The 15,416-nt window shown below is 41.7% G+C and overlaps 1 protein-coding gene across 1 annotated transcript; it reads left to right on the top strand.

The window, feature by feature from the left end:
• The first annotated feature begins 590 nt into the window (after nt 1-590).
• Nucleotides 591-3,644, top strand: LOC307038540 (uncharacterized protein). The gene is made up of 2 exons (XM_079680025.1): nt 591-886; nt 1,233-3,644. The coding sequence occupies exons 1-2, from the start codon at nt 602-604 to the stop codon at nt 2,868-2,870; spliced, it is 1,923 nt and encodes a 640-aa protein (XP_079536151.1). The 5' UTR covers nt 591-601; the 3' UTR covers nt 2,871-3,644.
• The last annotated feature ends 11,772 nt before the right edge of the window (nt 3,645-15,416 follow it).

Below are 15,416 nucleotides of genomic sequence, written 5' to 3'. Positions count from 1 at the left end.
AAGCCATCGCCACAGCAGGAAATATCACCGCCGTCTTTAAGGCCGCAGACCCCAGGCTTATCAGAGACATCAGCGTAGGGCAATTCATGGTCGCTTTCAGCATCTTCCGTGATGTTCTCTGCTCCGTCTACCATGAGAGAAGAGTAGAATGAGATGCGTACATGGCCATTATTGGCGACATTAACATTAGATACGGGAAATCCGTCTTCTATCTAGACTTGCCACCCGTTCCTTGAAATACGTATTTGTTACGTAATTGGGAATTAAATGTTGCGTTCCGTATTGAACCAATACGGAACGCAGTTTGTCCCGTATTTTCACAATCTGTCCCATGCACGTCTGTCACACACACACGTGAACACTGAACTAACAATAATGAACAAAATAAAGGACAGGAAATATTAAAAACAGCAAAATATGTTGGCGGGAGGTGCGCAAGACCTTCCGCGGACTCTCCTCTCTGCTCTGCCTCTGTGCCAAATCCTGTCTGTCTGCCTGTCAGCCCGGCCCGGCCCCTTTGCGCTGCCTGTCGTCGTTACGCTCGCTACGTTACGTCATTACGCCGCTCTGTCGCGGCGTGATTTTTAAAAACAAATGCAAGATGTCTTCAGATACGCCACCTCGTCCTCAAAAGAGGAAACACCGACAACAGAAATACAGACGAGAATGGGAAGAGGCAAACCAGTGGCTTGATAGGGTCCCTGAAGATGACTACAAGGCAAATTGCAAAGCATGTCGCAGAACATTTTCAGTGTCGCACGGTGGGCTGTCTGATGTCAAACAGCACGCAGCCGGGGATCTCCACTCAAGAAATATCAGAACACAAAGGAGCCAAGCACCAGTGTCACAGTTCTTCATAGCTGAAACATCTCCTGAGATTGATTCGGTATGATATGGGACCAGGGGTGGGTAGAGACTCTACCCACCCCTGGTCCCATATCATACCGATATGATTTTAAAGTCTATTAAATAAAAGTGTATTTAATATTATCAATATAGAATGAAATGTAACCATAAAGAACATCTCTGATTCAGAATCAGAACTCTTATGTTGTTATGCTAATGCTGCTCATTTGAAATTATTCCTAATAGATTAACAGCAAATAAATACTGTGAATAAATAGGCCTACTGTGAATAAATACGATTGATTGATTGATTGATTGATAAATAAAATAAATAGTGACAACAATATGAAAGTAATAATCTGACATCATCCCATTCCCCCCTCTAGATTACTGCAGCTGAGGTGACACAGGTATACCACACAGTAAAACATAACCTCAGCTACAACAGTGCTGACTGTGGACACAAGCTCAATCAAAAGACTCTATCTGATTCCAAAATGGTGAAGAAGATGACTTTGGGGAGAACAAAGCAAGAGGCACTGGTGAAAGACGTCCTGGCCCCGAAGGCAGTGGGTGATGTTCTCAAGATCTTAACATCACCACCCCTCCCATTCTCCATACAGACCGATGCTTCCAATAAAGGGAACAGGAAGATGTTTCCCCTTGCTGTCCAGTACTTCACTCCAGAGTCTGGTGTCACCAACAAAATGCTGGACTTCATAGAGAATCCAGATGAGTCAGCTGCTGGGATTGTAGCTCTCCTGGAACAATCCCTTGAGAAATGTGGCTTGTCAATGGATCAAGTGACTGCATTCAGTGCTGACAACACAAATGTCAATTATGGTATTCACAACTCTGTTTTCACCAACCTGAAGAGAAAACAAAACGATCTGCTGCGAGGAAACTGCCATGCCCACATAGTGCACAACACAGTGAAGCACGCCCTTGACAAGCTTACTGTAGATGTGGAGAATGTTGTGCTGAAGGTCTATGGCCACTTCTCCATTTCAGCAAAAAGAAGAGAGTCACTCAAAGAATTTTGTGAGTTTTGTGACGTTGAATTCCAAGAGATCCTACGACATGTGACAACCAGGTGGCTCTCCCTCAATCCAGCCATCCATTGGCTGATGCAGACCTGGACTGCACTGAAGTCGTACTTCATCAGTCTAGGAGACGAGTGTCCCAAGCAAGTGCAAGCTTTGTTAAAGCTCAACAGAGACTCAACTGTGGAAGATGAAGACATTGTGGAGATTTACCTTCTTTTCCGCAACAATATACTCTCCCTCTTTGAGGAAGTAGTAAAGAGCCTGGAGAGCAATAGAACCACCTGTGTTGAGTTGTATTCCATCATGGATGAATTCAGGCAAAAGCTCATACAGAGACGAGACGACCAGTTCTATGGGTACCTAACAAGGCAAAAGCTGCAGCGCCTCCTCCCTCATGACGCACACATGGCAAGGGCCGAATTCACTGCATTCCTCAATACAGCCATTTCATATGTTGAGAAATGGTTCGACTTCTCCGAAGAGAACTGGCTCTTCTCACTGCAGCCTCTCTTACTCCAACATGGCAACCTGACCTTTAATCAAATTGAGAAGGTGGCTACCAAACTCAACCTCATCAATACATTGAAGATGAATGAGCTTTACGATGAGTGCACCACAGCCAATACAATCCTGAGGAGGCTCAGAGAAGAATATTCTGATGCATGGAAGTCCAAGGGTGTGGCTGCGAGGTGGATGGCTGTGTTTAAAGAAGTGGATGTGCCCAACATGCTCTCCATCATGAGACACATCCTGAACATCCCAGCATCCACTGGATACGTGGAAAGGATCTTCTCCAGAATGACCAACAAGTGGAGTGACTGCAGGAGCAGGTGCTCAGTGGAGCTCATCAGGAGTGAGCTCCTCATTACTCTGAACTTTGAGCAGACCTGTCCAGAGTTCCACACCACAGCTCTGAAAGACAAGGAGCTGCTCAGTGCTGCAAGAAGTAACAAGAAGTACTCCTGGAAGAAGAAGTGAGGAAGAGAGGGGACTGTTTAAACCTGTTCTAACAAAAAAAAAGGACATAAAGGAGTTGAGGGAAGCTATGCACTTTATTTTTTATCTGTTTATTAGTTTTATGTTATGCACTTTCTTTAGGCGTATCTTGACTCCACTGGTGGCTCCCAGTTATGAAGCAGAGGGTATGCGGCCAGGTTCAGACTTGGCTCAGGGAGTGATGTTATCAATCTTTTCATTTGTCATTTTGTTCAATCAGATAATCATAACAGGTTCACAAAAGTGTTTCATTTTAAGATGATTCGTAAAAGAGTCCTCAGGCAGGCTTTGTTACAGCTGTTACAGCACTTTATATGCATACAATACAGACTAGCATATGCTCAAGTTCAGCCTAGGTCAGTCTAATCACCCGTAACAAGTTTACAAGTGTGTTTCATTTAATTGTTTTCTGCCTTAAGTTTAATTGTTCCCAAATGTTACACTTAAAGCACATTCTATTGTAGCTTATTTAATTTAGGTGCTGTTCTCAGGTTCAGGCTAGTTCAGCCTATGCACAGTATGTATTTAAACATACAAGTTTACAAGTTCATTGCTAATAAAGCACTTTAAACTAAGTATGACTACAGTAAATGCTTTCTTGACTACCCCTTCCTTACTGACCACCAAGTGACCCCAGGGCCCAGAGGCTATTATGGTATGTGAAATCATGTCAATTATTTAAATCAAAGCATTTTGGTTCATATAAAAAATAGATATATTTCTATGCATTTCAGGAGTTTCGGACACCCGCGCGGCGTGAGGGTTGTTCCTTATTTCTATTTCTGAAAGGTGGCAACCCTACTTCTATCAGTACCACAAAAGCTTTTCAAGCAAAGCAGCGCTCCACCTAGCACATAGCAATATCTGCCTGGACTGGTCAGTGATGAACATTGAGCTGCTCGTGATGGCCACCGGCGGCCAATCTGCTATCTCATGCAACAGCTGCGGAGCGCAGGGCCACATCGCTGCCCTCTGCCCCTCAGTGCCTTTCTCCGCGCCCAGAGCCTCCCACATGCAGTATGCCGGGAACGATAGACCAAGCCGTCAGGCACAGACTAGACACGAAGATAGGATTTGTTCTAGTTTTAACGAAAATGTTTGCACTCACCCTTACTGTACATCCCTCCATATCTGCAGTTTCTGCAGGGATGCACACCCGGAGTCCGTTTGCCCCAGGCGCAGCCACAGCCTCACAGTAGCTCTGCGCCAGAAACCTCGTGGTGGAAAAACATTCTGAAATATCACCCCTCCAATCCCATTAACATCCCTCAGCTAGCAGCTGCACTTTCTACTCCCGGGGTAAAAACCTCTCCAGTACAGCCGTACTCTACAGGTGGGAGCAGGCCTCCGTAGATCGCAGATCGCAGCGTTTCGTTTATGCAGCGCTTTTAGTAAATGCTGCGCATGTTTCTTCAAGTTGGTGTTATATTTGCATCGTTTTTAGCTCCCGATGAAAGTGTTTCCAGCCGTCGTTGCACGTTTGCACCTGTCGGCCACCGTACTTTCCAACTTTTGATCCCTTGATAGGAATATTGTATCCAGTTTTCAACACATTGGCTTTCGGTCTGCAGTGTGGAAGGACAGTGATGGGGTATCAGCTGTCAGAACTAAATGCAAACGGGCCAAATTTTAAAATGTTTTAAAACTTTATTGCTTTGGCACAAGGACGACAGTATCTCAGTGGCCTCCACTGTCACTGCAGGAGGGAACTAAATATGTTCTACCCTCTTAAAAATAATAACAGGAAATAATGAAATATAACAGAGAACCAGAGTCAAACGAAACCACTGACTCCTGGAAAGTCAAGAAACTTTTGTCAAAGTTATATTTAGGAATTTGTGGTTCATTGTCATGTCCTGCAAACTAAAACAAAGGATGACCTTAATGAACAGAAGCAACCAAAAGCCCTTGTCTCAGGGCAAACAGTATTTCATAAATATGAATTGAAAGGCTGGTTTGAGTTTGCCTTGAAGTGCAGGTTGAACTACAGAGCATGTCAGCAGGGCAGAGGCCTGCTGTCACATAGTTTGCTCCATTTGAAGGACAGTCTTTGCTACAACAAGGCCGTTTCCTAACTCTGGTTAGTACACGAGCTGCAGCATTTTGAATCAGCTGAAGCGACTTGACTGACTTCTTGGTATACCATGATAATAAGGAGTTACAATAATCCAGCCTTGAAGTAACAAATGCATGGACTAGTTTCTCTGCATCGTTTTGAGGCAAGATATGCCTGATTTTTGCAATGGAAGTAGATGGAAGTAGGTGGTCCTTGAAATTGATTTTATGTGGGTGTTAAAGGATAAATCCTGATCAAATATAACACCAAGATTCCTTACAGTCTCACTGGATGCCAAATTAATGCCATCCATAGTTAGTATATCTTTGGATAATTTGTTTCGTAGATTCTTCGGGCCAAGTACAATAACTTCAGTTTTGGTCGTGTTTAACATAAAAAAATGTAAGGTCATCCACGTTTTTAACACTAGAACCGCCAGAGGTCGCTGTATACCTAAAACCGCCAATGGGTAAAATGTACCCGCTATTGATTTGCAAGGTACAATGTTCTTTTATTTATCATACAGAACAGTGAGTTTTGATCGCACAGGGATGAAACTGATACCAACTATCTCTCTCTCTCTCTCTCTCTCTCTCTCTCTCTCTCTCTCTCTTTCTCTCTCTATCTATCTATCAATATATCTCTCTATCTATAAGGAACCGCAGTAGACAAAAGGTGTTGCTATAGCAACACGTCATGTTTACGCTGCATTTTCTATGAGGTAAATATTACCCGCTGGCGGATATGGGTATAAATGGCAATCTTTTTGGCGATTTTTTCAATCTGACTTCCTATCGACCATTTTTAACAACAGAGGGTGCTATATAACACACTTTCAGGAAAAGTCAAGGACTGGGAGACTTTAATATGTTATGGAAAAAAAGTTACATACAATAAGAAAACAGCTGCGGGTAAGATCTACCCGTTGGCGGTTCTAGTGTTAAGTCCTTGAGGCAGTCTTGAATTTTATTTAGATGATTAATTTCATCAGGCTTGATTGATAAATATAGTTGAGTATCATCCGCATAACAATGAAAGTTTACAGAATGATTCCTTATAATATTGCCTAACGGAAGCATATATAATGTGAACAAAATAGGTCCGAGCACTGAGCCCTGTGGCACTCCATGGCTAACTTTGGTTTGCGTGGAAGATTCATCGTTGACACGTACAAACTGAGAGCGTTCAGATAGATAGGACCTAAACCAGCCTAAAGCAGTTCCCTGTATGCCAACTAAGTGCTCTAGTCTTTGCAATAGGATATCATGGTCGATAGTATCAAATGCAGCACTGAGATCGAGCAAAACAAGAATAGAGACAAGTCCCTTGTCTGAGGCTATTAGAATGTCATTTGTGACTTTAACCAGAGCTGTCTCTGCGCTATGATGTGTTCTAAAGCCAGACTGAAAATCTTCAAATAAATCATAGTTTTTGAAGATTGGAGAGAGCTTCTATGCGCTCTCTCCAATAAAATACCCAATATTAACGGTGTCTGTGTCTGCTCAAGGGCAATTTAAAGTAAAGCGTAATAGAGGTGTCTTACATAATAATCTAATAAAAGTAAATGTAATAACTACTACAGTGCAACAAAACAGGAAGATTAAATGTGGACTCTTAAACATAAGATCTCTAGCATCTAAAGCAGTGGTTCTCAAAGTGGGGGGCGCGCCCCCCCTGGTGGGCGCAGAGGCATGCCAGGGGGGGCGCGAGAGACCAGGAGGAAAAATGGTTATAAAAAAAAATAAAAAAAGATAAAAATAAAAAATAAAATAAAAATCATAATTTGAAAAATTATTGATTCGAAAATAATATGATGCAGTACAGTACTATTACGTCTGGGTCTCTGTTTCATTAAAGCTCGGCTCTGTGTGTGTGTGTGGAACGAGCCATTTTGTGTGCGCGTGAGAGAGAGAGAGCGCACCGGTACTGGAGATCGTTGTTGTTAGCTTCTGGTGCTAGCGAGCTACGCTAACGGATATAAGGAGTTTTTTCAACAACAAAGTGGAGGAGAGTCCTCTCCTGTCAGACTGAGAGCTAAAGGACTCTCTCAGTGTTATCTCAGTGGGTCTCAAATGTTTTGGTCACCATTAATGTAAATAATTATTTCCGAGGCACACGTTTATATGATCATTATAGTTATAAAAAAATAAGAGAATAAATGAAAAACAGGTATGAAATACTATATGACAGTAAAACAAGAATAAAGTTTAAAAGGGTGATTTGTAAAATATCCATCAAGAAAAAGTAAATCTGTTTACATTTCTGTTTCATATGGGTGTTGAGAGATGTGTCCATAGATCTCTTCCTTTCGCTCTCAAAGTGCACCAGATTGATGCTTTTAACTTCAATATTTAAAAATAAATCTTCCCGGGGAAGCTTGCCCCCGGACCCCCCTATGTGACGTCCACACATCACCTATAAAAATAGCACTTTATCCCTGCTTACACCTATATGCCGTGAGCTGAATATCGAGCCTTCATTGTAACAGTCGCGGGTACGTTGTGTATTTGCGTGAGGATTGTTGCAGTAGAAAATTCCACTGTAGCGACCGGTACATTAATGGGAAACCCTAAATGTTTGAGCACCCTCTATGAAACGTCAAGCTACCCCACAGCACCCCCAAAATAAATCTCTGGCGCCGCCACTGAGCCTGATTATTCGTTTTGGGGGGGCCCGACTTTTTTTTTTCTCCAAAGGGGGGGCCTGACAGAAAAAGTTTGAGAACCACTGATCTAAAGCAATATTGGTAAATTATTTAATATCAGATTATAATATTGATATGCTGTCTCACTGAAACTTGGTTGAGACATGAAGAATATGTCAGCATAAATGAAGCCACTCAATCCAGCCATATCAATACTCATATTGCTCGAGGCACAGGCCGAGGAGGTGGAGTTGTAGCAATCTTTGACTCAAGTTTACTTATCGATACTAAACCAAAATTAAATTATACCTCCTATTTTGTTTTTAGTCATGAGGCCCTGACACACCAACCCGATTTTGGGAGTCAGAGGCCGTCAGAGGCAGTCGGGCATTCGCAGCGCCCTACTCAGGTTGGTGTGTCCCGCACCGTCGTCTCTTTACGGCAAATGTTCACACCGCCCGCAGCCTCCCGTGTTATGGCTAGAAAGGATCCGTCTAGTGTAAATATGACGTCAGGTTCTCGTTGTAACTCTCGTTGTAATCGGAGCGGCTCGGAAACACATCTACAGCAGTAACATGATGCAACATACACATTAATGCAGCAGCAATATTAATAGAGAAACATCAGACATAATAGTAAAACACTGCAAGGGAACATTTTATTGCACCAGGAACTATTTTGGGACTTTTACTGCGACAACATTGATTTGCCTGTGAATAAAAAATAAACCAGTGTTGGTGATCTACAGTGTTGTCATTCTTCTTTGAACACCAGCAAGACCGCTAACACCCTATTTCAACAATCACACTCCCTGTAATTGACATAATTAATAGATAGTTTAGCTTCTCATCATCATTTGCTGTGGCCCACTGATGTTAACGATCGTAACTGAAAGGCTGCCTGCCAAACGTAAACATTCAGCCACGTGACATTCAGCCAAACTCTCGCGAGAGTTTTACACAAGACGGATCCTTTCTAGACATAACCAGTCTCCCGCGGCCGATTCAACTTGGCCAAATAAATCACTCTGATTGGCTGTTCAGCTTAGCGAATCAGTGCATGAGAAGCGGAGTGGAAGTCAGGGACCAAAACAAACGATTAAGAAGGCACACACAGACGGCTAACCTTTTTCATTTTCATCTCACCCGGACGCAAGAGTTTCTTTTTTATCATGGCGGCCTGGAATGAAGAAAGTGAAGACCAACTAATCAGCTTGATCCAGGAGAGGCCACCTCTGTTCGACATCACAGAGAAACGGTACGCGAACCGAGTAGTCAAAACAGGACTCTGGCGAGAGATTGAAACTACTTGTTTTATCAGGTAAGATTCTCTTTTTTTTCATCAATTGAGCTCTTTAGCAGAAACTGTTGGTTTGTTATTGTTTGACAGCGTACAGTGACGTTAACGTGAAATACAATTTGTCATTTCAACATTGTGTTTTGTTGTTATTGTTTGCTAGCTGTTACTACTTTTTCGGCACTGCATATAGATATGAATCGGACATGCTAACTAGCCACAATGCTTACATAGTTTATTTGTGTGTTTCAGAGAAAGAGCTGAAGAAGAAGTGGGAATCTCTGCGAACCCAGTAGGCTACACCCGGTACAAGAATCTTGCACAAGTTCTGGAGCACCAAAGACCGGCACACAACAGTGGATCCTGACCAGGCTGCAGTTTTTTTTAAAGTTTTTTTTATTGTATTGCACACTATTGACTATTTGTATCATATTGTATTTTTGTATTGTCTGTACACTGTACAGTTCTTTGGATAATAATAAATAAACCACTTTTTACCGCTAATGCAAAATGCAAAACTTTATTTCGTACCTTCATACTACAGCCATTAGAGAATGAGGATACAATTAGCTATACTACAATAAAAGTCAGAAGATACATCATGATAGGTACATGATGATACATCATTTGCCTGTCAGTGTTATTTATATCTTTGATTATAATTATTGATGCATGGAACGTGGTAGCAGCAGTCAGGGCCGTTTCTATCTTTTTGGGGGCCCTATGCAAGATGCTGTTTGGGGGCCCTCATTTTGACCGTTTTTTTTAACTACAATGGGAGGGATTCCGAAGCCTTTAAGATGATCTGTGGAAATGCATCAATCTGTTACACTTTAATAGGAAAACAGGCTAATTTCACTAAAACCAAGCAATTGAAAATTACAAAAAATGATATTAAAAAGGTAAACAATAAGGCTCCTCTATGTCAATAAATGCAAGAGATGCAGCATTTTCTCAACAATGTTCAGCCCAATGATGATTTGGACTTTATTACCTCAAAAACCCAAGCCACAGCTTTGCTATCATTGCAGTTTAGTCGTGTTTATGTCCTACATTGGATTTGTAAGCATACAATGCTTCACCGAACACACAGTGGTGACTGGTCATTAGGGGCAGTTGGGGCACAGCCCCACCTAGTGTCAGCAGAAAGTATTACAAATAATGATTACCAAAAAAATCCGATCATGCCCATCCCTCTCCCTGTCTAAGTGAACGGTGACTATAAAAACTACACTGCGCATGCTCAGAGTATTGTCCTATTTAATGTGTGTGGCAAAAAAAGTATGACCATAGGGGCACTGAGCTGCCATTCCCACCATACGTCATCTCACATAATTCGGAGCTGATTGGCTGTAAGTACGTGTGCTGCGAAAAGTGTGGTGTGTGAAGAGGAGAGAGAGACGCGTCCTAAAACCAGGAAGTAAGCTGCGCATGAGTTCCCTCCACAAAAAAGCAATGATATTTCTCCATGGGATTTTAGAAAATAGCTCAAAATAAGATCTGTGGGAAACGTACCTGTTAGATAAATGCACGTTTTGTTCAGCCGGATAATATCCACATGTTTACCCTACTTTTATAATTTTCTAATCATAAATCTATCAATTAGATTTATGAGTTTTGAAACTACAAGAAGATAAGGACGACTTTTACAAAAAAGTAATAGAGATTTTTGTCCAGAATGATAGGCAAATGGACTTCATCTTCAAGTCAAGGTAAGACCGCAATTTTATTGACAATGGGATCTTACTAAGAGAGAACAATTCGATATTTAAATGATACAATTAAATGTTTTGGGTATCCTTTTGTTGAACTGTCTGTTTAAAATTAATCGAAGCATCAGACAAAAAAAGCTTTTGAAAATAATATCATATTTTGATTTAGGTCAAAATATAATATTTGTAAACCTGAAGAGTCAGTGCCAGTGCCTCACCAGCCATGAACCTCACTGCAGAAGCTTATATATAGACATCTACGTTTTTTGTGCCCCACCACTTTTATACATATAAAAACGCCACTGCGAACACAGGAGGGGGCTTGGCTGTCTACAAATAAAGACGGCTCATTTTAATTCTCCCCAAATATATTGAAGCTGAACCTGAATTTTGAATTCTCTGCTCCCATCATAATCTTGGCGATCTTGTTAAAATTGTGAATGCAGAATTAAAAATACTATGTAACTGGTTTGCAGATAATAAATTATCCCTTAATGTGGCCAAAACAAATTACATGTTATTCAATACAAAGTCTGAGAGTAGAAATAACTGCATTATACGGATTTGCAATACAGAGATAGAAAAAGTTGGTGCATGTACATTTTTAGGACTGCTTGTTGACGAAAAACTCAATTGGAAGCACCATATAAATTATGTACAGACTAAACTGTCAAAAACAATAGGTATTTTGTATAATACTAAGAACATTCTTGAAGAAAAGATACTCTTGATAAGAGTGTATTTCTCCCTTACCTTTACTACTGCTCCGAAATATGGGGAAACACTTAGCCTACACAACAAATCTACAAAAAATAATAACATCCCAAAAAAAAGTATTACGAATAGTCTGTGGTGTTGGTAAATATGAACACACAACTCCCATATTTAAAAAAACTCAATCTATTCAAATGTGTTGAGATAGTACAGCTTAAAACAGTACTGATTATGCACAACATTTTCCATAAGAAAATGCCTAATAACATTCAAAAGCAGTTCCAAACCACAGCGTGAACATATGAATGTAAAAAAAGTCACTTGAAAATAAGTGTTCACAATGTTTATATGCAATTATGCATATATTATGATTATTATTATTATTCATTTGCCAAGTACATGTGGACCTATGTATATATTTATATATAGTATTTTAATTTCCAAAAAAAGATAGTTGAAACTGCTATTGACATGTGCAGAAAATGACCCTATATCAGGTTTTCGTATATATATATATATGCATTTATTGTTTTCCTGCCCTAACTTTTATTTAATTTTTTCTCCTGTTTTCTTTATACTCCTTCCTTTCTATACGTTTTTGACGCAATAATGCCGCTGTATTAGGATGATGCACGGGAGGGCTACTTTCCACAAGCTATGCTTCAGCCCTCCCGCTTCTACTCATTTTGTTCATCTTTGTGTGTATGAATTAAACTTTATTTGTTTTTCGGATGAATAAAAAAAAATACTTTCAGTTTGAGGGCCCCCTAGTGGCCGTGGGGGGACTATGCCCCCGCATAGTCCGCCGATAGGAAGAAACGGCCCTGGCAGTAGTACTTTAAGGTTGCCAGCCACAATGCTTAAATAGTTTCTTTCTGCTTCAGAGAGCTGAAGTGGAGGAGCTGATTTAAATGACATGATATACTGCTATAGCTTGTGAACCCAGACGCTATTTGTTGTTTGTTATACGCAGTCTGTTCTTCTTCTCTCGGTGTATAACGCAGTCTGTCTTCCGGTTGTTGCCTCTTTTGAATGACGAATACACACTACCGCTGACTGCTGGTAAGGACAGTTATTGCCACTCGTGGACTGAAGTCTTTGCGGTGTGTTCGTAGGCGGGCGGCGTAGCTGACGCAGGCGATGTAGCGGACATAAAAGTCGGGACGCCTTGGGTACGCGTTCTTTGGTCTCAGGTTGGTGTGTAGCAGCCTTTACGCATCCGACCTGGAAAACTTTGCAGCCAATCTTATTTGTTACAGTGTACCATGCACCAGGTCCTTATTCGGAATTCTTATCAGAATTCTCTCAGTTTTTATCAACTTTGGTACTTAAAACAGATAAAGTATTTATCGTAGGTGACTTTAATATTCATGTTGACGACGATACAATTGCTTTACTGTTGCATTTTACTCTATATTAGATTATATTGGTTTCCGTCAGAGTGTAAATATACCAACCCACTGTTATAATCACACTATCAACCTTGTTCTGACTTATGGTATTAAAATTGAGCAACTATTAGTCGAACCGCATAATCCTGCTTTATCCGACACATTTTTGGTAACTTTTGAAGTACTGTTACTAGATTATAAACCATTATGGTGCGTTCACATCGGACGCGATGCGATGTTTGGGGGCGGCGCGATTACATGTAAAGTCAATACAGAGACGCGGACAGACGCGAATTCGCTCCGACAGCGAGCATGAAGCGGTGGACGCGGCGCGAATCACACGATTGAGGCGATTGAATGGTGCTGCGTCAAACGCGAGAGTTCCATTTTTTCAACTCGAGCGTCAAATTCATGTGATGCGTTCTCGCGGAAGCCAATCAGTGGTGAGGATCTCAGCCTGCCGTCACTGACGTTCAACCAGAAAACATCAGCCGTAAGCTGTTAGCAGTTAGCACACAGAGCTCACAGCTCCTCATATCTGTTCAGAAACTGGACAAAAGTTAAACAAGTACAAACCACAGACTGTCTGTGTCCTGGCGAATACAGTCGCTGGTTTATTTATGTCTGTGGGCCGTTGTTATGAGTGTGGAATGAGCATATACAACGTTAGCTTAGCCTGGTCGATCCGATCTTCATTCAGAAAACCAGCATTTTAAAAGGTTTTTCGCCTGCCGTCTGTCTGCAGACTTGTCAAGCATTAATTCATGGTTTTTACTAACCAGTATCAGTATGTTGTTACTTCGGCATCATTTAGAAACGTGTATTACAATTTAATCACGGTAAAATATGTTCATTTTGTTGTAGTTGTAGCTCCCGAGCCAGCGCGTCTTGTTTGAAACACAGCTGGCAGCCGCGGTGAAACTCGAGCGTTTAGAGCGATAGGAGCGATTAGAGCGAAGCAAATATTCACATCGCGTCTGGTGTGAACGTACCATTAGTTAAAAGCTCCTGCAGCAGAAACCTATCTGTTAGTACTATAGCCAAATGTAAGGAAGAGATTCCATCAATACTTAACTCGATAGCATGTCTGCATGTAAGGGAGGAAACTTATAGAAAATGTACAACACCCCAAATTGATTATGTTGTTGATAGTGCTACAGATGCCCTGCGAATACAATTAGACTCTGTTCCTCCTTTGAAAAAGAAGAAAATAAAACAACATGGACTAGCTCCATGGCATAATGCCGAAACCCGCAAATAAAGCAAAAGTCGAGACAACTTGAAAGGATATGTTGTTCCACTAAACTTGAAGAATCTGGTTTAATTTGGCATAATAATGAATATAAGAAAGCACTACGTAAAGCAAGAGCAGCTTGCTACTTTTCATTAAAGGGCCCATGTCATGGCCATAATACTGAAAATAATTATATTGTTGAGGTATACTAAAATTGATTTATACTGTGCAATTTTCCAAACTCACATTGGTTTCTCATACAGCATCTCTGTAAAGTATGTGTATTCACCGGTATTCACTCTCTGTCCTAAACGGCTTGTTGGAGCTCCACCCCCCCCTCCTTGTGAGCCCATTGTGCTCTGATTGGTCGGGAAGTTGCGAGGCTCGTTGCTGCGATCTGCTGTGAGGAGCGGACAGCCTTCCGGGTCGGAGATACAGCGAGCACAAGCAAAACTCATCCTGAGCACACACAAACACTCACAGCCGAAGTAAAAACAACAAGTGTGGCTTGATATTGAGTAAGAAAAAGGTTTATAACGCTGTGAGAATGGGTCTGCGGAGAGCATTTCTCCGTGATCCCAACTTAGCAGCCTGATTAGACAGTCGTGCTAGATACCTTGTTTGTTTTAATTGTGGCAGCGGGGTGTGGTTAGGGCGCCGGCTGATGGAGTGAAGGGAGTGGCTCGGCCGGAGGCCAGACAGCTGATCGGAATCAGGTAATCAGTGACGGAATAAAAGCATGTCGTAACCTGGTTCTGGTCTGTTTTGCAGTAGGCGGGATCCTGGAAGGTCGCCAAAGGACCTGTGAAGGTTCCCACACGGGCAACGTTTGAGACCCGTGTATACTTTGTTTTGGGGTGCTAATAAACGCCTGTGATCAACCAACCTGCTCTTTCCGTCCCTATTTGAACACTAAGTGCCGGCACTAAGTACGGCAAAGTACTTGGTGTGACGACCCCTCCACACCACGTGGGGTGCCGTCTGTTTGTGTGTGTGGGTTGTGTGTGTGGTTTGTGTGTGTGGTTTGTGGGTGTTCACAGGTTCAGGTGCGGATGAGCCGCACCTGTGGGCGGATACCTGCCTGATGAGCTACACCTGATGAAACAGGATATAGGAGGAGCCCAGCCGGTTACGTCGCTCTCACTCCTCTGGGCACTTTCTCTGCGCCAGTTTTGGGGACCTGATGCTGGTGTCCATTTAGTTTGTTGTGTTTAAAACAAATAAACTATATTATTCTTACCTATCGTCTCACCTCCCTGCTTTATGTTACAGCCCACGAGCCGAGTTGTAACATTGGTGTGAAAGCGGCTACAGTACTTTTGCGATTTAATATTTCTACTAAGTCTGTAAAATGAGTACTTCCTCCATTACTGCATATTACTATCTTTGTCTATATGCATCTATGGACTTCCTACATTCATTAAAGGTTACGTTGAGAGAACAACTAATTTGCATATGTAAACATAATATTTCAGAAAACT

The sequence above is a fragment of the Notothenia rossii genome (assembly GCF_949606895.1).
Source record: "Notothenia rossii genome assembly, chromosome: 5".
Lineage (NCBI taxonomy): Eukaryota > Metazoa > Chordata > Actinopteri > Perciformes > Nototheniidae > Notothenia > Notothenia rossii.
Note: the sequence above shows the minus strand (reverse complement) of the source record. Positions and strands in the feature narration are given on the sequence as shown.